The sequence below is a fragment of the Miscanthus floridulus genome, chromosome 18, assembly GCF_019320115.1.
Source record: "Miscanthus floridulus cultivar M001 chromosome 18, ASM1932011v1, whole genome shotgun sequence".
Classification (NCBI taxonomy): Eukaryota; Viridiplantae; Streptophyta; class Magnoliopsida; order Poales; family Poaceae; genus Miscanthus; species Miscanthus floridulus.
This window is the reverse complement of record NC_089597.1, coordinates 30,670,519-30,698,493: the sequence shown is the minus strand read 5'-3', so window position 1 is coordinate 30,698,493 and position 27,975 is coordinate 30,670,519. Positions and strand designations below refer to the sequence as shown.

Below are 27,975 nucleotides of genomic sequence, written 5' to 3'. Positions count from 1 at the left end.
ATGATGAGAAGAAAAAGAACAAGCCATACAAGAAGAAGGAATTCCACAAGAAAAAGAAGAATGGCAAGGCATACATTGTTGGTGATTGGCTCACGAATATTGATTCATCAAGTGGCTCATCCGATGATGAAAGTGAGAATGAGAACGAGAAGGTGGCCGCTATTGTAATTGATTCTTCACTATCTTCACTGACATCGCCGCCATCATCCTCTATACACCTATGCCTTATGGCTAAGGGTGAATGAAAGGTACAAAATGATGATGATAGTAGTGGTGATGATAATGCTAGCAATGATGATAGTGATAGTGATGAAGAATTTGAATCACCTTCTTATGATGATCTTGTCAAGTTGCTAAATCAATACACTAAGATCATTAGAAAGACAAGAGCTAAAAATGAAAAGATAGAACTTGAGAATGACTCACTATTAGCAAAATATGACAGCCGAAAAAACTAGTGTTGAGCTTAGAGAAGAAAATAAAACTATACCATCCAAACTCAAGGAGCTCAAATCCTCTAAAAAGGAGCTTAAAGAAAAACATGATAAACTTGAGGGGATACATAATGAGCTCACCACTAGCTACAATTTGCTAAAAGAAAAGTACACCAATCTCAAGGTTAATCATGATAATCTTGTTGTTTCTCATGAGCTATTATCCAATGAGCCACATGATGCTACTAACCATGTTGTTAAGATTGATATAGCTACATCATGTGATGACTTGATTGTTGAGAGCATTGAGCAAGTGGTTGAGTCCGACAACTATGATGAGTGTGTCAAGCTCAAGAATGAGAATGAGAAGCTCAAGAAAGATCTTGAAAAGCTATCAACCACCAACACAATTGTGATAGAGAACCTTGACCATGATTGTGATATAGCTCTTGAGAATGAGAAGCTTAAAGAAGAGAACAAGAGACTCAAGATGGAGAAAAATCATGATGAACTTAGAGAGGAGAACAAGAAGCTCAAGTTGGAGAAAGAACATCTCAAGACCAGTTTGAGCAAGTTCACAAGAGATCAATATCTCCAAAGTGAGCTACTCATGAACACCATCATGAAAATGGATAGAAGTGGTTTGGATACTTGGCAAATCAAGAGAAGAAGGCTCAAGCTCAACATCAACAACAACACAAGTCAAAGCCTAAGCCAAAGAGATATTTTGAGTGTGGACAAGAAGGCCACTTTGTTCATGAGTGTCAAACTCCACCACCACAACCCTTGCCCAAGCATGCTAGACCCTTTGCCTTCAATGCTCATTACATGCTTAGAAAGTATTCTAGTGGAAAAATGAAAGTCATGTTCTTAGGTCCTCCCAACAAGAATAGGCCTAAGAAAATTTGGGTTGCAAAGTCTTTAGTTGAGAAAGTCAAGGGCTCCTATCAAGTTTGGGTCCCTAAACAACAAGCTTGATCTCTTGTGTGTAGGTGAACTACAAGACCGGTGGAAGTCATTGGGTAATTGATAGTGGTTGCACTCAACATATGACCGGTGATCCTCGTATGTTCACCTCACTAGATGAAGAAGTAGATGGTCAAGAAAGGATAACATTTGGTGATAATTGAAAGGGCAAAGTTCAAGGATTGTGCAAAGTAGCAATATCAAATGATCATTCAATATCAAATGTGCTATATGTTGCTTCTTTGAGCTTCAACTTGCTATCCATTGATCAATTGTGTGATCTTGGCTTTCAATGCTTGTTCACCGAGAAGAAAGTGGTTGTGTCTAAGATAGATGATGATCAAGTGATATTCAAGGGTTTTAAATACAACAACCTATATCTAGTGGATTTCACCTTTGAATATGCAAACTTGAAGATATGCCTATTCACCAAAACATCACTTGGGTGGCTATGGCATAGAAGACTTGCACATATTGGGATGAGCTCACTCAAGAAGCTAATGAAGAATGAATTGATGAGAGGTTTGAAGGATGTGAAATTTGAGAAGGACAAGCTTTGTAGTGCATGTCAAGCCGGCAAGCATGTTGCAAACACTCATCCTATAAAAGCTTACATGTCAACAACAAGAGTACTAGAGCTCCTTCACATGGTTCTATTTGAACCAACAACTTACAAGAGTTTAGGAGGAAATCTCTATTATCTTGTGATAGTTGATGACTACTCTAGATATACTTGGGTGTCCTTCCTTCATTACAAGACCGAAGTGGCTTCATGTTTCAAGAAGTTTGCCAAGAGAGCACAAAATGAATTTGAAGTGAAGCTCAAGAAGATAAGAAGTGACAATGGAAAAGAATTTGACAACAAAACATTGAAGCATATTGTGATGAAGTTGGAATCAAGCATGAGGTCTCCGCAATATATACTCCTCAACAAAATGGTGTAGTAGAGAGAAAGAACCGGACACTTATCACACTTGCAAGAACAATGCTTGATGAGTACAACACACCCGAAGCTCTATGGGCGGAAGCTATCAACACCGCATGTTATACATTCAACCGCCTATTCCTTCAAAAGTTTCTTGGCAAGACCCCTTATGAGTTGCTCAATGGGAAGAAGCCAGACGTCTCATTCTTCCAGATGTTCGGCTGCAAATGCTACATCTACAAGAAGCAGCAACACCTAGGGAAGTTCTCATCAAGCATTGAGCCTACAAGATCTCATCATAGGGAGTCCTTCAAAGGGTGTAATGACTCGCTCTCAAAAACTTGCTTCATTTATTGAACATCACTCTTTTGTTTCTTGCATTGAGCCTACAAATGTAGAAGAAGCTCTTCAAGATCCGGATTGGATAAATGCCATGCATGAATAGTTGAACAACTTCACCTGCAATGAAGTTTGGACACTTGAAGAGCGACCACAAGGTGCAAGAGTTATTGGAACAAAGTGGGTGTTCCACAACAAGCAAGATGATCAAGGCATTGTTGTGAGGAACAAGGCAAGACTAGTTGCAAAGGGGTTCTCTCAAGTTGAAGGGTTGGATTTTGGAGAGACCTTTGCACCGGTTGCAAGACTTGAAGCCATTCGTATCCTCCTTGCATATGCATCACATCATGAAATGAAATTATATCAAATGGATGTTAAAAGTGCATTTTTAAATAGTTTCATAAATGAACTAGTCTATGTTGATCAACCTCTTAGGTTTGAAGACCCTAGATATCCTAATCATGTTTATAGGTTGTCCAAGGTGCTATATGGGCTTAAGCAAGCCCCAAGAGCTTGGTATGAGCACCTTCGGGATTTCCTCATTGAGAAGGGCTTCACCATTAGGAAGGTCGATACCACACTATTCACCAAGAAGCTTGATGGAGAAATCTTTATTTTTCAAGTATATGTTGATGATATCATATTTGGATCATCAAATAGATTATTGTAAAGAGTTTGGTGAATTGATGTTGAAGGAGTTCGAGATGTCTATGATTGGATAGCTTACATTCTTTCTTGGTTTTCAAGTTAAGCAAATGAGAGAGGCGATTTTCATCTCTCAAGAGAAGTATACCAAGGACCTTCTCAAGAGGTTCAAAATAGATGAATGCAAGCCAATCAAGACATCAATACCATCAAATGGACATCTTGACCTAGATGAGGGAGGTAAAACGGTTGATCAAACTCTCTACCGCTCTATGATTGGTAGCTTGTTATATTTGACCGCATCTAGGCCCGACATCATGTTTAGTGTGTGTATGTGTGCTAGATTTCAAGCTAATCCTAAGGAAGCTCATTTAGTTGCCATTAAAAGAATCCTTAGGTACCTTAAGCACACACCAAGCATTGGTCTTTGGTATCCTAAAGGAGCTAGATTCCAACTAGTTGGCTATTCTGATTTGGATTATGCCGGTTGCAAAGTTGATAGAAAAAGCACATCCGGAGGGTGCCATTTGCTTGGTAGATCACTAGTGTCTTGGTCCTCCAAGAAGCAAAATAGTGTGGCTTTGTCCACTGCCGAAGCGAAATACATTGTTGCCGGTGCTTGTTGTGCACAAATTCTTTATATGAAGCAAACTTTGCTAGATTATGGTGTAGTTCTAGAAAAGGTACCTCTTTTGTGTGACAATGAGAGTGCGGTAAAGCTTGCTAATAATCCGCTTCAACACTCTTGCACCAAACACATAGATATCCTCCATCACTTTCTTAGAGATCATGTTGCTAAAAATGATATATCACTAGAAGGTGTTAGGACCGAGGATCAATTGGTGGATATCTTCACTAAACCGCTAGATGAGGCTATATTTTGTCGGTTGAGGAATGAGCTCAATGTGCTTGATTTTAGTAACTTCACAAAAAATAAGCTTGTGTTGTCTCTTGCATTGCATTGTAATATAAAACATGTTTAAATTTTTGGTAATGCGCTTAGGGCTTGTCTAACATGGTTAAGATAACCGTCGAAAAGCGTGTGAAGAAGCTTAACCTTGGATCAAACTTGACAAGCAACTAGAATTACTTTCAAGTATTGCATTGCATGTGCATGTGTGTTGCTTTGTCATTTCTTTTTATTATCCTTTTATTGCATATTTTCTTAAAAAGAATTATAGCCTAAGGCAAAATACTTTAAAATTTTTGAGGGTTTGAGAGAGGTCTCTCACATCAGTCCCAATTGGTGTTTATTTGCGTCTTATTGAAGTTGGGACTTGATTGGAAAAAGGCAGCGTGAAGGAACTTTGAAGATTTGCTGAAAAATGGCGACCGGAAGCTACACCGGCTCTACTTCTAGCGTCCGGTCAGTTCACAGGAGGTGAAAAGATGCAGCATAGGTGTGACTGGACACTGCACAATGCTCTTCTAGCATCCGGTGTGAAGGTGACCCTGTATCTGATCAAACGAAGAAGACAATGTCAGGATCGACCAGACTCTAGCCAGCGTCCGACCCAGAGTAATCGGACGTGTCTGGTCGTGACTTGAGGGGTTTTGGAACTCTCTGTTGTCAACCGAACTCCGAGTGACAGCGTCCGGTTAGTAGAATCCGAGTGGATCTAAACTCCTTATCTTCTCTATCTCATGGGGCCCACCTTAAATCGTGTTTCATCCTCATTTGCATCTAGGTCTCACACGATTGTCTAACGCCGCCGCACCACCTCTCACGTGCCCACGCTGCCTTGACCTAACTGCGCCCTTGCCTGCGACCTCAATCGCACAGCCACTGCACCAGCACCACCGTATCCTAGCCATCACGCCGGCGAGTCTGCGCACAGCCTCGCCACGCCTACGCCTCATTGTCGTGCCCTAACCGAGCCCGCTCCGTGCCTACCATGCGTCGCTACGCCCGCACCCGTGTCTGTCGTGTCGCGCCTACACCTTCACTGTTGCGCCGTGCCTACGCCTGCACAGCGCGATCGCACTCCATGCTGCACACCAGTAGCATTACCTACCTCAATGCGCCTACCCCCACGCTAGCATTGCACTGCCATGCTTCCCCAGCCACCGCATTGCTTCGCGCCACAAACCCTAACCCTAAGCATAGTCATCATCAATTCTGGTGGTGCCCCGTGATCCTCTCCTTTGCTCATCGGTCGCCGGTTTGTCAGGTAGCAAGCCATCGCTTTCAATTTCTTATCTATTGCTTGCTTCTGAGGGTTTCACACCTCTAGATGAATATAGTGATTAATTATATTTCCTATCTATTCTATTGTGCAGCGAGTCGGTGTTCTTGTGGTTGATTTAGAAGTTCTTAGTAAACTCGGGGCCAAGCCCGCGAGTACGGATTGAGGCCAAGCCTCATGAGTGTTAGTCGACTGTTGTTTCCTATCAGTAGCAGTAATTCTAGTTAGCTTCAGCAATGGCACGTTGCAAGAATGTCGGAGGTGGTCCAAGAGATTAGGATCTAAGGCCTCCGCCTCGCCTGACTACTTAGGAAAAAGGAAAGGCAAAGAAGACTACAACGAAGAAGCGGAAGTTCGCTGATGTGGAGACAGAGAGAGCAGCAGCAGTGGTAGCCACCGCAGAGCGAGCAGAGAGAGATGGATCTAGGAGTGGCGTTCATATAGGTGATCAGCCGCCATCGAGAGGATTGAGACTCGTCATGGTAGTCCACCTGGGACTGTCATTCTTAGAGGATGGCATGTCTCTTTAGAGGAGATTCAGCCTCAGGAGGAGACTGAGCAGTAGACTCAGTCGATAGAGCAGACAGAGGGTACTCAGCAGACAGAGTAGGTTGAGGAGATAGAGTAGGCAGCACAGCCATAGCTTTGACGCTCTGGTCGTACATGTACTCAGGTGTCACCGAGGCCTGAGACACAGAGGAGGGGCTCTCGTCCACCTCCTAGACCATAGGGTCCGCCTCCGGTAGTACACCTTGACCTGAGAGTAGCCACAGCCAGACAGGTGCAGCAACTCTGCTTCGTGCAGTTTGAGGACTGGTTTCCACCGAGGTGGGATGAGCGTGCTTCAAAGCACTTCTATACAGTACTGTAGGAGGATTTCTATAATGCTTATCTTAATAGTGGAGTTGCCTTCAGATCTTAGAGAGTCTGCTCCATAGAGTCTCTAGTTGCAGCTGTACGCGAGCAGATCTGTCCTCACCTTTCCTATCTGCTAGGCTTGATAAATCTTCTTGGATGGACTGGCCGCTTTGTTCCGTCCTGGGTCCGTGAGTTCTACTCCTCTCTTTGGATTTACCTGAGGCACAGATTCATTCACTTTGCTTTTAGAGGTCGTGACTATAGGCTCTAGAGCTCGAGAGTCAGAGAGATACTAAGGATTCTAGAGTTCCCTATTCGCCTTCACAAGGTTTGCTATGGACAGATAGAGCCTCTGAGATGCCCTCATGGCAGACTTGTTCCACTTATAGATCTTGTCAGACCATGCTTCACAGAGCCATTTGGCGAGGGGTCGAGTAAGACACCACTTGACTTTACACCTACAGCTCGGCTTCTTCATGCTATCATGAAAAGGACTGCTTCTGAGGATGGGTTACCGCGAGGGCTTGACTCGTATTCAGTTGTGGTTAGTGCATTCTCTGGTGTCTCAGACCGTATTTGATATTTGGGATGTGATACTTTCAGAGATGGAGGATACACTAGCAGAGGGTTTTAGAGGTCATCATCAGCTGCCTTATGCTCATTGGATCACTTTCCTAATCCGAAAGGCGGTTACACAGAAGTCTCCTGAGATAATGGCAGAGTACATAGGTGCTACTACTGAGTTTCCATCATATGACATGACCCAGATGCTACGTCACAGTCATGCCAGGACACCTCGCTAGCCGAGTCAGCGATTAGAGGTACTAGAGATAGCAGCCTAGTAGGATGAGATAATCAGGGGCATTGCAGCGATAGAGGAGGAGGAGCTTGATGCTCAGCAGGAGGATGTAATCGAGAGTGACCCGAGTGACAGCTCTGATGATGACTATCAGCCGATTCTACAGATGGCTCCTTAACCACACGACAGAGAGGCTAGTGGATCTAGCTCCACTCCACCACAGCCACCACAGATAGACCCATCTCTTCTAGTAGTACTTGAGTGGATGAGGCAAGACCAGATACGCCAGGCACAGGAGACCGCAACTGCACTTGCTCATGTTCAGGCTCGATAGGATGAGTTTCAGAGGCAGCAGCAGGCCATGCAGCAACAACAGCTTGTGATTTAGCAGCAGTTACTTGGCTTCATGCAGCATGTATTCACTGCTATTGGAGTTGCTCCTCAGCAGTCTACACCTCAGATAGGCTAGCCTGCCACCACCACTATAGTAACTCTAGCTATATAGCCCAATGGGCTTTAGAGTCAGGGACCACCAGCTACTCAGTTTGCTTCACCTATAGAGCAGGTGTCCCAGTGGTTTGCTTCACCAGGGATAGCTTAGGGTCCACACTTTACTCCCATTATTACGGGCTTCACTCCACCTCAGAGTTCTTCAGTGCTAGTGATGGACACCCCAGTCTCTAAGAGTCTCGATGCTATCATCAGTGAGCTCACATGGCAGCCTACACCTCCAGAGTTATGAGTCCCTATCCCTACCATAGTTGCTCTAGTTGCTGGGACTACAGAGATGATCCCATCATCTGTTGCATCATCCGAGCCACCTTAGACAGTCACTACTACACTTGAGGCTCCAGCGACAGCGACAGAGGTAGATGTGGCTCCACTTCTTACAGTAATACTTCTAGAGTCACAGGCCACGCCAGTTACTGAGCAGACCCAGGCTGCTTCACCTTCACTTCTAGCGACAGAGGGTCAGAGGATGATGATGCTCAGTTTTAGATTTCTCACCGCACCTCAGCGTCTGAGTCATCTGTTCCTATCCTACCATCCAACCCTTAGGTTTTGGTGCTTGACGCCAAAGGGGGAGAGGGAGCGAGTATGTTAGATCTAGGGGGAGCATGTGATTCACTTCTTTTTGTGTGAGACTTCATGCATTCATGTTTCCTTTCATGCATTGTCTTATTTACATGTGATGGTGAGACTTATGTGACATGTGGGCTCTCTACATTAGTTTATATATATGTCATGTCACTTGGTTATGCTCATTTGCTTTGCTTCCGCGTTCTACTCTGATTCAAATGAGCTTTACTTCTTGTACTCATGCTTTATTCATATCTTTTGAGTACACCATATTGGCTTGGGTCATATAAGCATGCCTAACCCCTTTGTTCTTATTGTCAAAAGCTTATTTGAGCCAAGCATGTTGAAAACCTCACTTATCTCTTCTATATACTCGAGGTTGTGTTGTCATCAATCACCAAAAAGGGGGAGATTAAAATCATCTAGGCCCCTAGTTGGGTTTCGGTGATTAATGACGACACGAGATTACTATGACTAACGTGTGTTTTATAGAGGCAATTTGAGTTAGGTCATGGTAATGGCAATTGATTGGGCAATCATGGTTGTCATGCCCTTATCGATGGAAATCATTTCGATTTTCAAAGGTTGGACGACAAGGTTAAGGATGGACTAGTTCTAAGTGTCGTTTGGTGTTGGAGAGACACTTAGAGTAGTTTAGAACTTTATTTTTCCTTTGGCCATACTATTAAGGGGGGTATGGACTAGTAGCTTGACCTAGGTGAGTCTAGTGGGTTAGGTGTGGTGCACAGTTGTCAAACCTAGCACTAGGTAGCTCAGGAATAGCCCTAAGATCAATTGGAGTAAATTTCACTCACATAGGATTTTGAGTTGGAAGTGAATGGAGGGTTAAATAACTGACCGGACGCTGGTCTGGTTACGACCGTATGCTGGAGGGTGAGTCCCGCTAGTTCATTTGATCAACTGAAGTTGTCTGGTACTGACTGGACGCTGAGTGAAAGTGGACCAGATGCTGGGTGCCTATGTCCGGTCAACTCTAGAGAGGTTCCAAAGAGACTGTTTTCTGACCGGACGTGTTCGGTTGGTGCTGATCGGACGCTGGTCAGGTTTCGGTAACTGACTGGATGCTAAACAGTGAAGTGATCGGACTTTGGGTGCCAGCATCTAGTCAACATCGGTAAGGTTCTAGAGAGCATTTTTCTTGACCGAACGCGTCCGGTCAGTGCTGACCAGACGTAGGTCAGAGTACGGTCAGAACTTAACGGCTCTTTCTAATACAGTGGCGGGTATAACTGACCGGAGCATTCGGTCACACTGACCGGAGCGTCCGGTCACCCCGCAGAATGCTGACTCAGCCTCCAAACGTTATGTTTCAAATAAGGGGGTATAAATATTTACTCCACTCGTCCAAGGGAGGTCTCTTGCCCATTTATTCAGCTAAGAAACACCTTGAGAGTGCAAGGGTGAGCAAGAGCCTAGTGAGGTGATTGAGATTTGAGAATCCAAGATTAAGGTCCTCATTAGTGCAAGGAGAGTAGCAAGTGTGCATCCACCCTTTTCATTAGGCTTGTCGTGGTCAAGTGAGAGTTTGTGTTTGTTACTCTTGGTGATCGCCATCACCTAGATGGCTCGATGGTGATTGGAAGCCTGGTGATCATCCGACGGAGCTTGTGGATGACCCAACTCAAGTTGTTAGCGGTTGTGGGCGATTCACCACGATGGAGTGTCGAAGAATCAGCCCGTAGAGAGCACTTGATCCTTGCATGGATCAAGGGGGGCTACACCCTTGCGTGGGTGCTCCAACGAGGACTAGTGGGGAGTGGCGACTCTCTGATACCTCGAGAAAACATCGCCGCGTTCCCTTCCCTCTCTTTACCATGAACATTTATATTTGAGCAATTCATTTCTTATCTTTACATTCCTAGAATTGTCATGCTAGAGTAGGATTGGAACCTAGGGTGCAAAACTTTTGTGCGGTAGAACAATAGAAACACATTCTAGGCACAAGGGGTGAAGTGGGCTAAGTGTAGGGTTTAATTATTGCTAAAATTTAGAATTAGCCCAATTCACCTCCCCCTCTTGGGCATCTTGATCCTTTCACACTAGATGTTCTAACTCATTGCATATGCATTTAGATTCTAGTGAGTGCTAACACCCTTGAAATAGTTGTGAAAATACCAACACAGGTGCACAAAGTGATACACTTGGTGGTTGGTACATTTGAGTAAGGGCGTAGAAGTTAGTGAAGTGAAGGAGGTGATTGTCACTGAAATTCAGTGACCAGACGCTGGTCACGTAGGTACCGGACGCACCTGTGCTGAGTCCGATCAATTATAAATGAAGGAGGCACGCTCGGTGGTGTCTGGTCTGTGACCGGACGCAGCACAGTAAATGTGACCGGACGCATTGGGTCTGCGTCCGGTCATAGATGACGTACGTGACGTTAGTCTCTCGGCTTGGCATGTAGAAGAGAAGAATTGGCCAGACATTGGGCTGGGTCCGGTCATGAGTGATCTGACGCATCTGATCATGTTTGGGCGGCTCTAGATCGTCTCTGGAAATGACCTGACGCTGGGTCACCGTAGGGAGATGCGCGAGTGCTCTGCTATTGATCGGCGTGTCCGGTCTCGCGACTGGCGTGTCCAATCTTAACTTAATGCACGAGGGTTTGAATTTGACCGTTGAAATCGCGTGGACAACATTGAACCAGGGGGACACGTGGACGGAGATCCGCGACCGGATGCTAGGAGGCCTGCGTCCGATCAGCACGACCTATGTGTCTGGTCGCCCTGAGTTGGGCTACTCCGTTAGCTCAACGGCTCTATTTCGATGGAGCCTCTATAAAAGGTGTTTGGCTGGCTCTAGCTCATCCTCTTGGCCATTTGCATTGACATAGCAACCTTATGAGCTTAGCAAAAGTCCTTCCACTCATCTCCATCATTGATTCATCATCTTTGTGAGATTGGGAGAGAATCCAAGTGCATTGATTGAGTGATTGCATCTAGAGGCACTTGGTGTTTGTGTTTCACTGCGGGATTCGCTTGTTACTCTTGGTGGTTGCCGCCACCTAGATGGCTTGGAGCAGCGAGGATCGTCGAGTGGAGGTTGGTGATTGTCTCTGGCTCCGATTGTGGTGATTGTAAGGGGTTCTTGACCTTTCCCCGATGGAGAGCCAAAAGGTACTCTAGTGGATTGCTCATAGCTTGTGTGATCCTCATCTTGTGTTGGTTGTGCGGCACCCTATTGAGGGTTTGGCGTGTGATGCCAATTAGCGTGTGAACCTCCACGTGAGTGAATCACTACAACGAGGACTAGCTTGCCGGCAAGCAAGTGAACCTCGGTAAAAAATCTTGTGTCACCTTGTTCGAGGATTTCATTGATTATCTTGTGATTGATTGATTGGCTCATACCTCGACACGTCGGTATAATCATCGCCATCCTTTCTTGTATTACATTCCTAGTGTGTAGCTAAGCTCTTTAGTGTAATTAGTTTTGAGAGCTAGCTTGCGTCGGGACTAGTGGCTAGTGAGGCTCTTTAGTTAGTCTTTAAGAGCTCACTAACTTAGTGTAGTGACATAGCCATTGTGTGGATAGAGACTATAGCAACTAGAATTATGATAGGTGGCTTGCATTTTTAGTAGGCTAGCGCTACACTCGCTTCACCGTTTATTTGACTAACCACATTGCTTAAGTGTTGTAATAGAAATTTTTATAGGCTATTCACCCCCTCTAGCCATTAGGACCTTTCAACTCGTTATAAGCTTAAGGGAAGAAAAGTATGAGGAAGATGGGGAGGAGAAGAACCAATCAACCCTCTTTTCTTACCCTACAAATTCCACCCTTTTTATCAAGCTTTCACTTGTGGTAAGGGATATGTGACTTATCTATACATTAGCAAGCATCTAAGAAATACTCCTTTTTTTTATCCCCGATCGATGAACATAAGTTCAATCTATCAAACATAACTAGAGTCTTAGAGTATCTCCAACAGTAGTCCCCCTAAATCAGGGCCCCTACTTCTTGAGCAAGAGCTCCCCCTACTTCTAGGGCCCTATTTTCAGCATTCAACTCTAGCAGCAGTGCAACACCGCCTAAATCTAAAGCCCCTATTCTTTTTTTTCTCTCATATATTATGCATCGAATATTTCATTCTAACTTATTTGTAATGCATAGAATTAAACCATATTGAAATTAATGATTCCAAACACGACATATTCAAATTTATAGATAAAATTGCCCTTCACATGACATAAAACTAAGAGCGTACAAACTACTAGTAATCATGTAAGTTAGCAATATGAAGTGCCCACAAATGCTCGAGAAGATCCTCTCGGAGCATACCATTTGCTTGCATGTCTTTAATCTCCTCTTGTAGCTTTAAGAACTCACTTAGTACAAAGTGGATCACGCCATTGGTAATCCTTCTCCCTCATGACCTTGTAGCCATCTCCATCATATTCATCTTCCCCTTGTGTATCTTGCTCATTCTCAACAATCAAGTTGCTCATGACCATAGCACATTGTTGGCATCATTTACCATATGGTGTCCTTATTCCTCTAGCAGGATGCCTCACCATGGCAAATGAAGCTAGTAGAATACCAAATGAACTCTCCACATCCATTCTCATCCTTATTGGGCTTTTATGAAATGAATTTTCTTGTTTTCTTGTGGATTGTTATAGCTCTTCACAAAGTTGCCCAAGAAGGGTAGAACCAATTAGCAAGATAGTATCCCATGGTGTATTTGTTACCATTCACCATGTACTCCATATGTGAAATGATCTAGATGGCTAGAGAAGGTGAATAGCCTATAAATTTTCTTCTACAAAAGCACAAGACAAGAGCAAAGTTGGTTAGTATAACAAATTATCCTAATAGCAACAACAAGCTTTAGTTCTAATTCACCCAAACAAGCCCCTACATAATTATAGTAGCAAAGATTCCTAATCTAGATCACAACAGGAGTAACTAGCAACTAGGCCTTGTTTAGATCACCCCAAAATTCCAAGTTTTTTCACTCTCTCTCCATCACATCAATTTTTAGCCGCTTGCATGGAGCATTAAATGTAGGTAAAAAAATAACTAATTGCACAGTTTAGTTGGAAATCACGAGATGAATCTTTTGAACTTAGTTGGTCCACGATTGAACAATATTTACCAAATAAGACGAAAGTGCTACTATTCATCGGATTGAAATTTTCTTCCATCTAAACCAGGCCCTAGCTACTAACAAGTAGTGACTAGTAACCAGAACAGCTAACTACTCTACCAAGCAACTATTATGAGACAAGCATTAATTTGTCTTCAACCTCCTCTCTCCTATGTCTTTTCTAACAGGAAATATTAATATTCCTTTTAAACTTAGTGACATAAAAAATAAGAAGCATTAATTAAGTATAATAAGAACTGAACTACTTTCTCCATTGTACTACTCTCTATGTCCCATTGTAAAAACAAAAAGCATTAATATTGCTCTAGAGCCCATTGTACTACTCTCTCTTTCCATTGTAAAAACAAGAAGCATTAATATTGCTTTAGATCTCATTATACTACTCTCTTTGTCCAATGACATAAGCAATTCAAGTAATTTTCAGACCAAATAAAGGAATCTGACAAGAGATCATCTTGCCCTTGACCGTCTAAAGCAATAAATAGGTTTAAGGGAGAATGATGCCCCGTTCGTTTCGCTGAAAAAACAAGATAAAATATTATTCTAACTGATTTATTGGGATAGAAAAACACTATTTCGATTGAAAAAATAAACTAAAAAAGATGGATTATAAGAGAAACGAACGGGACCGATGTTTTTTTTTTTTGCCCCTCGTGATTTTACAGCTTCTTTTATTTTATTTTGTGAACCCTCGCGATTTTTGAAACGAAGCAGCCTTTCTCCGGATTTGGATGTCCGTCACCTAAATAAAGATGAAATAAACGATTTTTTAAAAAAACATAAAAGACAGACGGGAAATGACAGTGATGCCCCTTACCATCTCTTCCTCCCACCCTCCACCGGTCCACCCTGTCTCTCTCCTCCCGTGAGTCACCCGAACAGAAAGACGGGAGCGGCGGCGCGGCGCGCGGGCGCAGGCATGGTGCGGGCCGCGTGTGTGCTGCTCGACGCAGGCGGGGCCGTGCGAGGCGAGCGCAGGCGTGGGCGAGAGTGCAGGAAGAGCAGAGGCGTGGCAGGTCGACGGCGACCAACCTCCCTACGCATGGAGCTGGTGAGCGCGCTCCTGACCCTCACCCAGCTGTCTTAGAGGATGAGCTCGAGTTATAGGAAGTTGAACTCCGGAGGTTTTTGGCACATAACCATGCTCTGGTTGAGGAGCTTGAAGTGTTAAGCAGGGAAATACAAGCAGGCTCGTGGTGAAATTGATAAGCTCATTACCACTAGGAAAGAACTATCTGCAGAGTCTGCATCTCCCATGGAAGAGATGAACAGGGAACAATCCGTTAAACAGCAGCTACCGAAATTTGGTGGTTTACAAACTGGACCATGTCCCCTTTTGGCACTGCAGATTTGCAGTGGCTTTCGAAGTTTTTTTTTAATACCTGTGTTGGAATTGTAGATTTGCAGTGGCTTTCAAAACGAAGCATAAATTTGCCCAAAACATGCCCAGCTGCTGCTTGTTTCTAATAAACCTGTGTAGTGCTCGATTTGGTGCTGAGAATGTATTTTACTCTTATCTTATCTAAAATATACCTGTTACTACGACATGGTTATTCCTATCTTATCTATTAAAAAAGAACTTGTAAACAAGAGATTTAGTCCTCTTTTTGGGCTTTTTCGCTTCCTCTATTATGGTTAACAATTTCTCTGTCTCCTTCCTTATTCTCACTTCCTCTTCCTCCTCCCTTATTATCGGTTCCTCTTCCTCCCTCTTTTTTAATAAGAAAAACCTTTTTTGAAATAAAACAATTCCTATTCATTCTTTTGCACTTAACAAAGGAACATCCTAAACTAATGGGGACACAAAATTTCTTTTTCTATGAAATAATTGTCACATGTATTTTTTTAGCGTTTCTCAAAAGGTATTTATTCATTAGAATAATTCTTTGATGCATTGCTTTATGCAGCCGAGGATCTAATCAGTAATGGCCAAGTTCAAGCCATTGTAACTCCTCAGAAGTCAGTCGTCAAAGCAGTAAAGTTTTCCCAGTTTGGAAACTTGATGTCTATCTGGATGGAGGAAACATATTTGGGTATACATGGTGGCTTTGACAAAAATAGTAGTGGCACTGGGACTATGGAACTGGAACCTGTGTTCTGGCAAGAAGATCCAGTAATGACATCTAAAGGGAGTGACAAGATACTTGACCCTGAACCTTCACTTAATCCAGAATCCAAGAGCACAAATGCCAGAAAATTATTAGTGGAAAGAAACTTGGGGAAGGTGTGCGGTGACAATACTACGAAGCCACTAAGGATTGGCGTGCCACTAAAACCTGGTTTTGAAAATTTTGTGAAGGTTTCCGATCCTTGTTTATATTGCAATGGTATTGATATTTGTTCTAGTACCAAGAAACAAAATATCACTGGCTACAGCATTGATGTCTTTGAAGCTGCTATGAAGAAGCTACAGGACCAGAAGAAGCTACGGGACCCTCCACGCTATGAGTATTGTGTTTTCGACGGTTCTTATGACGATCTAGTAGGCAGCGTATCTTCAGGGGTGAGCTAGCATCACTCCTGCATAGCTCCATTGCATACTTTAATACTATGTCTTAACTCATAAGATTATAACTTGTTTCCACTAATCTTCCTTTTTCTTATAACTCTTCTGATTTTCTTGGAATAATAACAAATTAGCAGAACCTGGACGGAGCAGCAGGTGATGTGACCATAACCTCTGACCGAATCAATACTGTGGACTTCACAATGCCATACACACAGTCGGGCGTGGCTTTGCTTGTGTGCCGTGACCGATCGGCTCCAATCCAGTGGAGATTTTTAACCCCACTAAGCAAGGAGCTTTGGTTTGCAACCGTGGGATTCTTCTGCTTCACTGGGTTTGTTATCTGGATGATTGAGAGACCGAAAAATCCGGAGTACCAAGGATCAGCTATGGGACAGTTCAGCACTGCTGCCTACTTTGCTTTCTCCACTCTGACGTTTTGTCACGGTCAGCATTTTGGGCTTAACTTTGTTTTCTTTAGTTTAGTTTCTTACCACAGTTCATAGATAATTAGCTGGAACCTCGTTCCACTATCAAAAAAATTTCATAAATGATCATCATGTTTATTCGATTCACAGGTCAAATTGTTAGAAGCCCATTGTCACAATTTGTTGTGGTGATATCCATGGTGTTTTCTAGTGCTGGTCCTGGTACAGAGTTACACTGCAAGTTTGTCATCCTTGTTAACTGCAGATAGGCTCCAGCCTTCGGTGAAGGATCTGAACCAACTTCTGAAGGCTGGCGACTCTGTTGGATACCAGAAGGGGTCATTTGTGCACTCCCTCTTGATGCATAGAAATCTCACCGCAGGAAAGTTAATTCCTTATTCTTCAGCAGATGATTATGCTAAAGCTTTGAGGAATGGATCCAAGAACGGTGGTGTGTCAGCTATCGTTGATGAGGTCCCCTATCTAAAAGCTTTCCTCTCTGACTCAAGATACAAGGACGAATTCGAAATTCAGGATCAAATATTCAGAACCCCTGGTTTTGGTTTTGTAAGCTGCTCAATCTCGTGCTCATTGACTCTTCAAGAGAAAACTGCATGTTTTCAGTATCTGTGGGAATATAATGGCTATCCTGATTAATAATGTTATATGTCTTTCCTTTTTACATTTAGGTATTCAATTCATGTCATTGTCAACTGGTGAATAATCTTTCCAGCGCAATTTTGGACATCACTGGAGGGGAAGAGAGCTCAACAATCGAAAAAGAATGGCTGGGCACAAGCACAGCTGATGATGATGATGCATCGCTGACCATAACCAAGACAGATTATACACCTCTCACTGCGAAATTTCTCTGGTCTCTTCCTCGTTAGTGGACTTGTTTCTTCTCTGATGCTGCTGATAAGCATCGCCAAGTTGGCTTACGCCAGATTGACCGGAGCTGAAGACGCTGATGCAGTACAAACCACCGGCAGCACGAACCCTGGCTACCAACAATATCATCCACTTGAGAACACCACGGACAACATTTCTGTCCTTATTGATCACCCCCATCCTGAAGCCACAAACGGTGGTCGCCAAGGTGGCCACGGGAGTGATTGCTCTGTCCCTGAGGGGCTCCTCAATGAAGCAATAAGCCACGAACGTGGACATAATAGCAGTGCAAGTGCTGGAGAGTGTAGTGCTAATGCAGTGCACGATGGCTCTGCGCCTGCACAACCATTGAAGATGATCGAGATGAACATTGTCTGAGATGTAGGAACAATCCTACGCCGCCCGTTCCAGTCTTCCACTCCACTAACATCTGTAGCTACTAGCAACTAACCAACTACGTACGACGGGGACGCTGTGCCTGGGGATGTACATTTGTTAAGTTGTATTTTACTTTGATTCTGAGATGTCGATGTTTTCAGTGTTGTTGGAGATGTAACGGTTTAGGAGATAGCAGTAGTTAGGTTTGCTTTATTTCGTACCAGTAGTCTTTGGCACCTATTATATGTGCTTTATACAGAGATGTACATTAATTTTGTATAATGCTAAATTGTTATTGATTCAAAAAAATCATATAAACCGCTACCATGTAAAAATAATTGGTTTAAATTGAGGGGCCAACGTCCGGTTTTATAGATGAGAAAATTCTTGACATGATATTATGAGGAGGCAAAAAAAGAGCTTTTTTTTCTATTCTTGTTACACCATTAGATCCTTAGCTGAAACCTAAGTCAAGTGGGCCGAATAAGGATCTGTTTGGGGCTTTAATAAAAGAACCAGAGAAATCAGGAGCTATATTTTTTTTATATAAAAGAGTAATCGAAGCGATTTTTTTATAATAAAGAGCAATTTGTGGTTCTTTGCATCTCAGAAGCACATGGAGGAAGGAACCGTTTTAAACAGGTCCATTCCCTCCCTCTCGCACCATTGACCATTGTACGTGTGCCTTGTGGGGCATGCCCAAAGTCCCAGGAAAGTCAAGCCATCCACCGGCAGGAATGGATCGATCTGCAGTTCTGCGTTCTCCACTCTCTCCAGTTGTCTCCAGTCTCCATGGAAAGCTTGGGCACGAAAAAGAGCGCGCATCGCTTCGTCCTCACGCTCCTCGCGCGTGCTTTTGCCTCCTCGCCGCCCGCTAATCATATAATTAACTAATAATTAACCAATACTATTACTAGCGAAGTCAGCTTATGAGCCCGCTTGTTAACCAGCGGCTCCGGATCTCCCCACCCCACACGCCCCGCACGCGTCGGCAGGCACGGCCGGTCCATGTAGCGCGCGCCCGGACAGACACGGAGCACCCGCAACCGCAGCCCGGCTTGTCGGGAGCGCGAGGGGCGAGATGGGGGCGGAGGCCGGCGAGCCCAGCTCCATCCTCAGGTGAGCATGAGCAAGCTTCCCGCTCTTCCTTTTTTCCCCCCCTTGCTGCACGTCTCCGCGGACCGCGGCCTTGCCCTGCTTTGCTTTACTCTCCTCGCTGGCCGCGTGATTGGAGACGGGAGGGATGTGGTGGGGGTGCTGGCAACCGCGCGGCGGTGCCGTGCCGGTTTTCGCGCGACGCTTTGGAGGAGTTCAATGCTTGCTTGATTTTTGGATGGTGGAATCGTGCGGGGAAGGCGTTTCTATGTGCTGTATAATTTTTCCCCGTCTGCTGCCATTTGGTTCGTCAGATTGGCACACAACAGTACAACACAGAGTGGATAAGGACTTGGTTCGTTGTGCCCCGCCCTCAGGCAAGCCCATCTCCATGGGCGTTCGGCAGCCTAATCCTCTGCTTCTTTTGCAGATTATTGTGTTCGCAGCGTAGAGGCATTGGATTTTAGAGGTTCTTTTATTTTTATTTTTTTAGATAATGAGAGGTCCTTTTATTACTGAAAGAAAGAAAGAAACTGGTTGATTCGTTAGCAATTTCGTCGCAACTTGGAATATAAATAGCGCATAAGTCCTACTCCTTCATTGGTACTGTATGTATGCAAGTCAACTATCTGACTCTCTGGCCGCTTGATGTGGTGGCATAATTAAACTACACACTTGTTTCAAAAAATTAAAAAATAAACGACACACTCTTCTGTGCTTCATCATAGGTAAATCGAACCTACTAGATTTCACTTCGCTTAGGGGTTAGTATCAAGTTCAACTTTAGCAAGAATGGCTATGTCCATCTTCTTTGTTACTAGGATCATGAACAGTTTAGAAAGTAGTAATGGTTTGATGCTAGAGTAGACATGTTTCAGGAGAAAAGAAAAAAAAAACAGTTTTGTGTAGAGCTACTGATTCAGGCCAGATTGCAGTGCATTGGAAGTTCTGACCATTTCCCTGTACATATGTTCTTGCAGCTTAGCTGCTGCCTTTTCCTATGGAGTCGCATCTATGGCAATGGTTTTCGTGAACAAAGCAGTTCTTATGCAGTATGTTCACTCCATGACCCTCCTCACTTTACAGGTATTGCTTAGCATCACGGCCGAGAAAATATTGCATCTTTCTATGTTCGACTAAGTCTGATTGTTATGTTCAATTTCTCTGCTACTTTCTGCAGCAAATAGCGACGGCACTTCTGATACATTTTGGTCAAGTTCTAGGGATGTCTAAAAGAAAAGATTTCAGCTTGATAACCGCAAAGAAGCTTCTTCCAGTGTCTATTTTCTACAATGCAAATGTGGGATTTGCTCTAGCAAGCTTGAAAGGGGTTAACATCCCAATGTATATTGCAATCAAGAGGATCACTCCCCTTGCTGTGTTGGTAGCTGGGTGCATGCGGGGAAAGGGGAAACCACCGACACAGGTCTGACTATTGAAGTGCATTTCTTTAGTCTATTTTGCACTTCCTTTAACATATGGTACAATTATTACTTAAGCTGAACTCCCCTCACTGTCTCCATTAAGTGTGGATAAGCTTAATCAAAGTTTATGAGAATTGTAGCCTTACTGGGTACCACAAATCCTTCTTTTCAACGTTCCTGCCAAAATATCTTAATATTCTTGGTTAGTATCACTGCTTGGCTACTGGCGTCCATGTTTCCAGTAAAATTTTGCAAGCACTTTAGGTATATATTCTGAAAGGCACTGAATGTAACTGAAACTCTTGATCTGCTGTACATTCTTGTTTTGAAATTTCATCATTTGCAACTTAATTCAAACATTAGGGAAATGCACTGTTTCTCCCTTGGGAATTAACAGCTCTTCTTGTTGTTTGCCACATCCTGATCAATTCAAATTACTTTAGGTCATTCTTTCAGTTATCTGCACCGCCACTGGTGTCCTCATTGCAGCACTTGGAGATTTTTCCTTTGACCTATATGGATACCGCATGGCTCTAACATCAGTCTTCTTCCAGGTTGTGTGATTTCTACTATGTTTTGTTCTTAGAAATTTATTCTATATCTTTTGAGAGTTTTTTAAGGCAAGGTTATGTATCTTTGTATCTGACAGCTGAATGTATATGCATTATGCAGACTATGTATTTGATTCTGGTGGAGAAATCAGGTGCTGAAGATGGTCTTTCCTCAGTGGACTTGATGTTTTACAACAGCATATTGTCACTTCCATTTCTGTTTTTCCTCATTATAGCAACAGGAGAATTCCCCCATTCTCTTACAGTATTATCTGCAAAGGTCAGTGATATGAATGCAGTATATTAAAATTTAACCAGCACATTTAAGCTAGCAATCTCTGTAAGTTCCCTTGTTTCACCCCTTTAACTCAAGAACAAGAATGACAATTAAAGTTAGTTCTCCAGAGTTTCTGAAACCAATGGTTTCACACTTCGCTGCTATTCATTAACATAATAGTACTCTTAAAGTTTCTACGTCAGTTATTTGTTGTATGTCTCCATTCCTAACTTGCATTGTCTGGTGACACTTGAACTGCAGGCAGCCTCTCTGACATTCAGTGTTATTCTCATTATCTCATTGGTGATGGGAATCGTTCTCAATTTCACTATGTTCTGGTGCACAATTGTGAATTCTGCTCTGACTACAACAATAGTAGGAGTTCTCAAGGGCGTCGGGTCTACAGTAAGTTTGCCTATTTATGTATGACCAGTTTGACCTTTCATTGGAACCCTTGATGCAACTGAGCTCTGAAGTTCTAGAACTAATAAGTAAATCTTATATCATGTTTTCCCCCATTGGCTTTTCAGACCCTCGGTTTTGTTCTGTTGGGAGGTGTCGAAGTGCACGCTCTGAATGTTACTGGACTGGTGATCAACACATTTGGCGGTGTATGGTATTCTTATGCGAAGTATAAGCAGAAAAAGAAAACACCACGGAAGATTCAACATGATGTAGAGTCACATGCCCACAAGTAGCGTCAGATTAACTAGTTCTTGTAGTTATACTAAATTCTTTGATCAGTTAATAACTGATTGCATGTTTAAATACATCTGAACTCTATTCCACCAGTAGCAACTAGGCTGGTACAATTAAGGGAAGTAACGAGCATCTTATAGCGACGATCAGTACTATATGGGAGTGAAGTCAGTCAATTTGGCCACTCCAATGTGCAATGCAGCACTTTTGTCCCCCATAGAATTCATTTATTTAAAGAGAGAAATCCATGGGGCTAGCTGGATGCGGTGATTGTCAAAATTGAAATACTATACTGTTATCATTTATTTAGATAATCATATTTGATGTTCTTGCATCTAAAGTTTCATTGACAAAGTTGTCTAAGTTATATGCTTCGTAACCAAAACATAATATCCTTTTAGTTTGATTCGCATCAGAGTTTAGTCCATGTATACTAACATTATTTCGTTGAAATTTTTTCAACTCCTATACCAGCGCATGGGCAATCCTAGTTGACAAGTAGCACGCCTTACTTTTATGGCGGATTCTGCTGCTGCTGCGGTTTTCAGCAGCACAGCTCGATTTGCAAGCATTTTACAGCAACTCAAAATCTTTTGCACAAAAGGAGAACAACAGAACCCCAGCATGACATTTGACAAGAGTGTAAAGCGTACTGCTCCATCAAAGCAAACCAAAAAAAAAAACGTTACTTTAACTACAAGGCATTCCATCGTCCATCCCTCACTCCTCCGGCATCAGGATTACTTAGGATATCACCAAAGCCCATAGGCGCTGAAGTGCTTCACCCTGAACTTCCACTCTCCCTTGGCAGCATCGAAGGACACAAACTCTGCGCCCTGCTCCTCCGCCTTCTTCACCAGCATCTCCCTGTACCTCTCCACCCTTGCCCCCTCGTAGTACTGCTCCCCGGTCTTCTTGTTTACGCACTTGATGTTCAGTAGAGTCACCTCCGCGGCCTTGTTCAGCCCCTCACCCACAGGGGGCTTCTTGTTGTCGTCCTTGTACACAATCACCTCCCGGTTGTTGAACTCCACGATTGACTCCAGATCCAGGCACCTCAAGTCCGTCTCCCCCAGAAACTTGATGCTACCGTAGCCATGTCGCCCCACGACAAAGTCCCTCACCCGGCCACAGTAGCCTGCCTCCGCACGTTCTTTGGCCGCAATCTCCTCTATACTAGGCTCTGTGAAGTAATATGCACGTGGAAGCTTAGGCAACAACCTCTCGACTGAAGTAACATTTCCATTCCCATGCTGAACCATGGCCCTGGCCTCATGCTGATTGCCATTTTCCACTGCAGGAGGCCTGATGCTTGGTGACATGGCAGACTTACCACGCTCACTTTCAGTGGAAACATCTGCACAACTTAATGAGATCAGTAACTGACATTTGCCCTATCTGGGGACAATATTTATATGAAAATTCCAGTACTGTGATGGAAAGATTTACCTTCATATTTGTTCAAATCAGTGGCATTCTTCAAAGTCGATTGCCGGTCAGTTTCTCTCCGCGAAGGCCACTGCTCAATTGGACGAATTACCAGATTCCTTGGGTTCTCTCTAGGGATGAAAAAAGCATCCGCCTTCGGTGTTGCTGGAGATTCTTCATCATCAGCAAAGAATGGAACCTATAGGAACAATAGAAGCAACTGAGCAACGTGTTCAATCATTCAATGCTTTCTCAATGGCCTCGAAAAGCTCCATGAACAAAACATAAAACAAAACTTTGCACACAAAATTATTCTATTCTTACAGGTCAGGTCATTCATTACCTTGCTATCAGATATTGGATTATATTTTCTTGGGAGCAGTTTTATCCTTCTCTGTGACAAATGCCTAGGAACCGCCATGGACAATGATCTACTTGGAAGAGGCTTCTCAGCAACCTGCAAGACAGTAAGAAGTTACAATCAAGCAAACCCCTTTCACATGTGGCGCCTGCTTATGGCACCCTTAGCACACCTTCCTAATCAACAACCACCATCTTGCTCCTATCTCTACTGTCCACCTGCTACATAAACAATTAGAAATGCTAAGGAGAAACAAAACTAACTGGCAAACTTGATATTCCATATTGAACTGAAGGTGAAGATCCACCATTCCCAATGGACATCTGAGGCATTGCTGGAAGCGTCCCAAATGGATTTGAAACAGGAGCAGGCTGCATGACCATACTGGACTGGCTAGGAGTTCTGTGTAAAATGCAACAGGATACACCATGTTAAACTAAATAATGTATTACCTTAGGCAAAAGAAAAAAAAGAGAGGAATAATATGTGTTGCCAAAACTCATTTGTGAATTATGTTATGCCAAAACCATGCTCTTAGACTACAGATATAAAATAACAATCGGCAGTCTCACGGCATTAAATATAAGCTAGTCCCCATGAACCATCAAGTTTTTTCCCCTTCTTTGCCTACACCATTCTCCACATTAGACTGATCATAATATTATTTTTCCTTAACCTTGTTATAACTAATCAGTGTTTTAATCCATCGAAAGGAAATTACTAAATAGGAAAGGAATAATCATGTGCATTTGAAAAGTAGCAGAAGATCATACGGCTGTCCCATCAAGGCCTGATTCGTAGTGTTGGAAAAACCAGGGAATCCACCTGTAGAAGCTGCTGTATCCATGCAGGCATGCATTTGAACATAAGTTAAGCCCAAATTAGTCTTTGAAGATAAATTGTAAAAAGAAGAGAGGTTTAAATATAAAATACTGACCTGGTTGAATTGCAGGTTGGAAGGAGAATATGTTAGAAGTTTGACCAGGGGGAGATGGCTGAAATGTTGACTGAATCATTAGAAGCAAAATAAATTAAGTACTAACAAATAAGAAATGATAACAAGAATCTAGTAATAAAATATAAGGACAAAGACAAAGGATGCTTACTGTTGGAAAAAGTGAAGGACCGCTACTGCTAAACAGACCACCAGGATTAGTTGACCCAAATAGGCTCCCAGAGGAGAAAGCCGGTGTACTTGATGTCTGTTGAGCAAATGCTGATGAAAATAGTGGGGCTGACCGAGTGTTAGCCAACGATGAGCCAGTGCCGAATGGACTTGAATTATTCGTCATTGATGTGCCAAATAATGACGATGTAGAAGGAGCAGGATTGGTATTTCCAAATAATGATGGCGAATTATTTGCTGGAAATGTAGAAACACCTGTTTGCCCAAACATTGTGGTACTACTGGATGATGTGAATGGGCTCGAACTTGTAACTGATACATTGTTAAATGATGAGGTGCTGAATGGTGAAGTAATAGTTGAAGCAGGCTTAGGAGCAAATAGATTGTTTGTTGAAAATGGGTTTGTCGCAGGCTGGTTAAATGGATTGGGATTGCTTGTCGAAACAAAAGCATTCTGTGGCATTGATGATGGAAAGCTAGGTGCCACTGCTGGAGTTCCAGAAGTGTTTGGTCCACCTGCAAGTCCAAATATTAAGAATGATGCACATGTTTCACAAGAAAAAAAGTACATGTACCAAAAGAAACCTAGCAATGATATAATAAACAATTAATAAAGGGAATGACAGTTATTTGTCAATTCTATTCAGGGTCCAAGATAAGCCAGGGTATAAGATAATGGTTACTCCAGTTCATACAAACAAGCAGGACAAAATAATAAATGGAATTAAAGATGTGGTTTAAAGAGTGTTTGCAAATCAAGCAAAACCCTTCATCCCCAAATAATTTTCCTCACCCTTGTCTCCACGCTGGTAGTCTTCCCACCTCAATTCTTCATGACTCTTGTCTTTGTATTCAGGCATTGCTGATATGGAATCAAGTTTTGCAGCAGGCTGAGTACCACTAGTAGCACTGTCAACATCTGGTGTTTGAGAATAAGGTTTTATTCTGGTTCCTCCAGCCTGATTAGCAAATTGTGGTTGTCCAAAAGCTGGCGCTGCTGTCTGTGAGCCTGAAACTCAAAGAGAACAAATAATTGGTGAAACAGGTAAAAAAAGATGACCTCGCTAGTGTAAAAACAGTTTAAAAGGGAGATTTGCAATAAAATAGGCCTGCTGGAGTTAGAAAGAACAAAAGAATCAGTAAATATCAACTGCTACATCATATGTACTCAGAGTCTCAGACAATAATTCACTGAGCATTATATCATAAGTAGCTAAAAATAATGTGAACATCCAATGGGAAAACCTACCAAATGCAGGAGCTGGTGCACCGAAAGGTGACGGAGTTGTTCCAAAGGGAGTGCTACCAGAGGAAACTGGTGTTTGTCCAAAAGATGGTGAAGAACCAAAACTGAATGCGCTAGCTGATGTGCCAAATGAAGGTGTGTTTGAAGATCCAAAACCTGGAGTAGTACTACTTACACCAAATGCTGTAGTCCCTGAAGTTCCAAAACCAGTAGAAGATGTACCAAAGGCTGTAGAACCAAATGCTGGTGTGCTAGAAGCACCAAATAAAGATGTTGATGTTGAACCAAATGCTGGGGTAGTCGATGCACTGAAGGCAGGTGTAGTTGTGGTGCCAAAGGCTGGCGTAGTTGTGCCAAATGCAGGCGTAGTCGTGGTACCAAACGCCGGCGTAGTTGATGAACCAAAAGTGCTGCTGCCAAATGTTGGTTGTGTTTGCTGGAACGTGCTACCAAAAGGACCTGACTGGCTATGAGATGACCCAAAACCCCCAAAACTTGGCTTCTGTCCGAACAAAGATCCTATAACATGTGCAGAGCAGAGATATGACATCACACATAATACAGCAGATCTTGTTAGGCCAACCTAGTAAAAACTGGCATGATTCCACATGAGTAGCTACTTACAACAAATGTAGCATGCAGAGAAATGCAAAGATAAATAAAACTTGTGAGATATGGGCAAAACTGCCAATGGCTCATGCTGTTTCCAATTTGTAAGAAGATAATTGTTTCCTAACAAAAAAGAACAATTACGCATAAAACAGGCATCATTAACTAGACAATCTAGAAAGTGGCTTCCTCTGACAACCTGGTATGATCAGCATGGTGAACCAGCAAGAGAGGAAAGCAATAGAGAATGCATAATACATACCAGAGGGTGTGGCACCAAAGGCAGGAGTGGGGGATGCGCCAAAGGCTGGTGTGGAGCTCCCAAACGGAGAGGAGGATGGGGTGCCAAATGTGGGAGTGGATTGCTGCTGGCCAAAGGCACCAGTAGATGTTGTGCCAAATGTGGGAGTGGATTGCTGCTGGCCAAAGGCACCAGTGGATGTAGTTGCAAAGAGCGAGCTTCCAGTCTGTGCCCCAAAAGTTGTCGTTGGGCTGCCAAACGGTTTTGGGGCAAAGGGATTGTTGGCAGCAATGGAAGACTGGCCGAATCCCTGCGGAGTTCCAAATGAGGTCTGGCCAAATGGGCTGGTGGACGACTGCCCGAATGCTGCAATGAAGATAGCATACACGAGAGGTGAGAAGATAATCAACATTGCAAAAAAAAAAAAAAAAAAAAAAAAGTATACTTTCTATGGAGACATGTAAGGGCTTGCAGCAAGGGAAACTTGAACTGTACAATCGTAATCAGGTATTTCATTGTACCAGCTATCATATATTATACAAATATAAATGAAAACGATGAGCACTGAAGCATTCTTCTGTTTTATTTTTGATTAGGTGTTCCACGGATCCTTGAAGTTGAGACTGCAAGTAGCCTATTTGATTGACGAAACCCTAGTGTGCGGAGGCATATGGACAATCCATCGAAATATATGAAATTGAATAATCAATCGAACGGGAAGGAAGCGCAACAGTAGCAATACATACATACGAGAACGGAATCGAGGATTTCAAAGCAAGGTCATAGAATCCAATGTGATGGAATCGACGAGAATAGGAGGGGATTAGGGGGTGAGTGCTTACGGTTGGTGGAGCCGAACATGGCTGCCGATGCTTATTGTCTTCTAGCGTGAAGGTAGTGTCTACGCGACTCGATCACCGGAGGCGACGGCGGCGGCGGCGGCGCGGTGTGGTCTGGTTCTGGGTCTGCGACCCTTGCCTCTCTCTCTCTCTCTCTCTCTCTCGCGGCGAGGAGAAGGGGATCTGCCTGGCGATGCGATACGCGATTCTGTGTTTTGTCTCAATGAAGGGTTGGCCCCTGATGCGCCGTGGCTTTTATACGAAACAGTGTAGCAGCGTAGCTTACATCCAACGCTCTTCCGCGTGGCGTACGTATTCAGGTACAGTAGCGTGGCTTCCTCGCGGGCGGGGCAGAGCGGCGGCGGTGTTGGGCAGCGCCGCAGGCCGCAGTGTCGCTCTCTCTTGACCTCGCACGCCGGGCGGGGGCGGCGACCACGAGTGCCGAGCGGCTAGGTGGAACAGGCAGCGCCGCAGGCCACAGTGTCGGGCAATCGCTCTCTCTCTCGACCACGCACG

The 27,975-nt window shown here is 43.5% G+C and overlaps 2 protein-coding genes and 1 pseudogene across 5 annotated transcripts; 2 read left to right on the top strand and 1 right to left on the bottom strand.

Annotated features, from left to right (window-relative positions):
- Positions 1-14,208: 14,208 nt before the first annotated feature.
- Positions 14,209-17,876, top strand: LOC136521678 (glutamate receptor 2.8-like; annotated as a pseudogene).
- Positions 17,877-18,503: 627 nt separating this feature from the next.
- LOC136521540 (UDP-galactose/UDP-glucose transporter 7-like) lies at positions 18,504-21,923 on the top strand. Its single transcript, XM_066515284.1, has 7 exons — positions 18,504-18,682; positions 19,639-19,744; positions 19,839-20,084; positions 20,526-20,636; positions 20,755-20,913; positions 21,172-21,315; positions 21,441-21,923. Exons 1-7 carry the CDS (start codon positions 18,645-18,647, stop codon positions 21,606-21,608), a joined length of 972 nt encoding a protein of 323 aa, XP_066371381.1. The 5' UTR covers positions 18,504-18,644; the 3' UTR covers positions 21,609-21,923.
- A 277-nt stretch (positions 21,924-22,200) lies between these two features.
- LOC136520654 (nuclear pore complex protein NUP98A-like) lies at positions 22,201-27,916 on the bottom strand. Of its 4 annotated transcripts, none has more exons than XM_066514251.1 (11): positions 27,463-27,916; positions 26,642-26,986; positions 25,774-26,289; positions 25,318-25,533; positions 24,505-25,040; positions 24,336-24,405; positions 24,172-24,235; positions 23,662-23,800; positions 23,381-23,494; positions 23,059-23,236; positions 22,201-22,966 (listed from the first exon to the last, which is right to left on the bottom strand). In XM_066514251.1, the coding sequence occupies exons 1-11, from the start codon at positions 27,479-27,481 to the stop codon at positions 22,362-22,364; spliced, it is 2,802 nt and encodes a 933-aa protein (XP_066370348.1). In that variant the 5' UTR covers positions 27,482-27,916; the 3' UTR covers positions 22,201-22,361. The 4 variants fall into 4 exon arrangements, with proteins under 4 accessions (XP_066370348.1, XP_066370349.1, XP_066370350.1 ...); XM_066514252.1 differs by having other exon boundaries at positions 24,172-24,232; XM_066514253.1 differs by having other exon boundaries at positions 24,336-24,393; positions 27,463-27,915.
- Between the last annotated feature and the right edge of the window lie 59 nt (positions 27,917-27,975).

What these genes read in the sequence shown, in the direction of transcription:
- LOC136521540 (XM_066515284.1), top strand. Translation starts at nt 18,645, where the DNA reads ATGGGGGCGGAGGCCGGCGAGCCCAGCTCCATCCTCAG. An exon ending in TGACCCTCCTCACTTTACAG is followed by an intron (nt 19,745 to 19,838) that starts GTATTGCTTAGC and finishes TACTTTCTGCAG; the next exon opens with CAAATAGCGACGGCACTTCT. An exon ending in TTACAGTATTATCTGCAAAG is followed by an intron (nt 20,914 to 21,171) that starts GTCAGTGATATG and finishes CTTGAACTGCAG; the next exon opens with GCAGCCTCTCTGACATTCAG.
- LOC136520654 (XM_066514251.1), bottom strand. An exon ending in CTACCAGCGTGGAGACAAGG is followed by an intron (nt 25,041 to 25,317) that starts GTGAGGAAAATT and finishes TTGGACTTGCAG; the next exon opens with GTGGACCAAACACTTCTGGA. An exon ending in TGATTTGAACAAATATGAAG is followed by an intron (nt 22,967 to 23,058) that starts GTAAATCTTTCC and finishes TAAGTTGTGCAG; the next exon opens with ATGTTTCCACTGAAAGTGAG.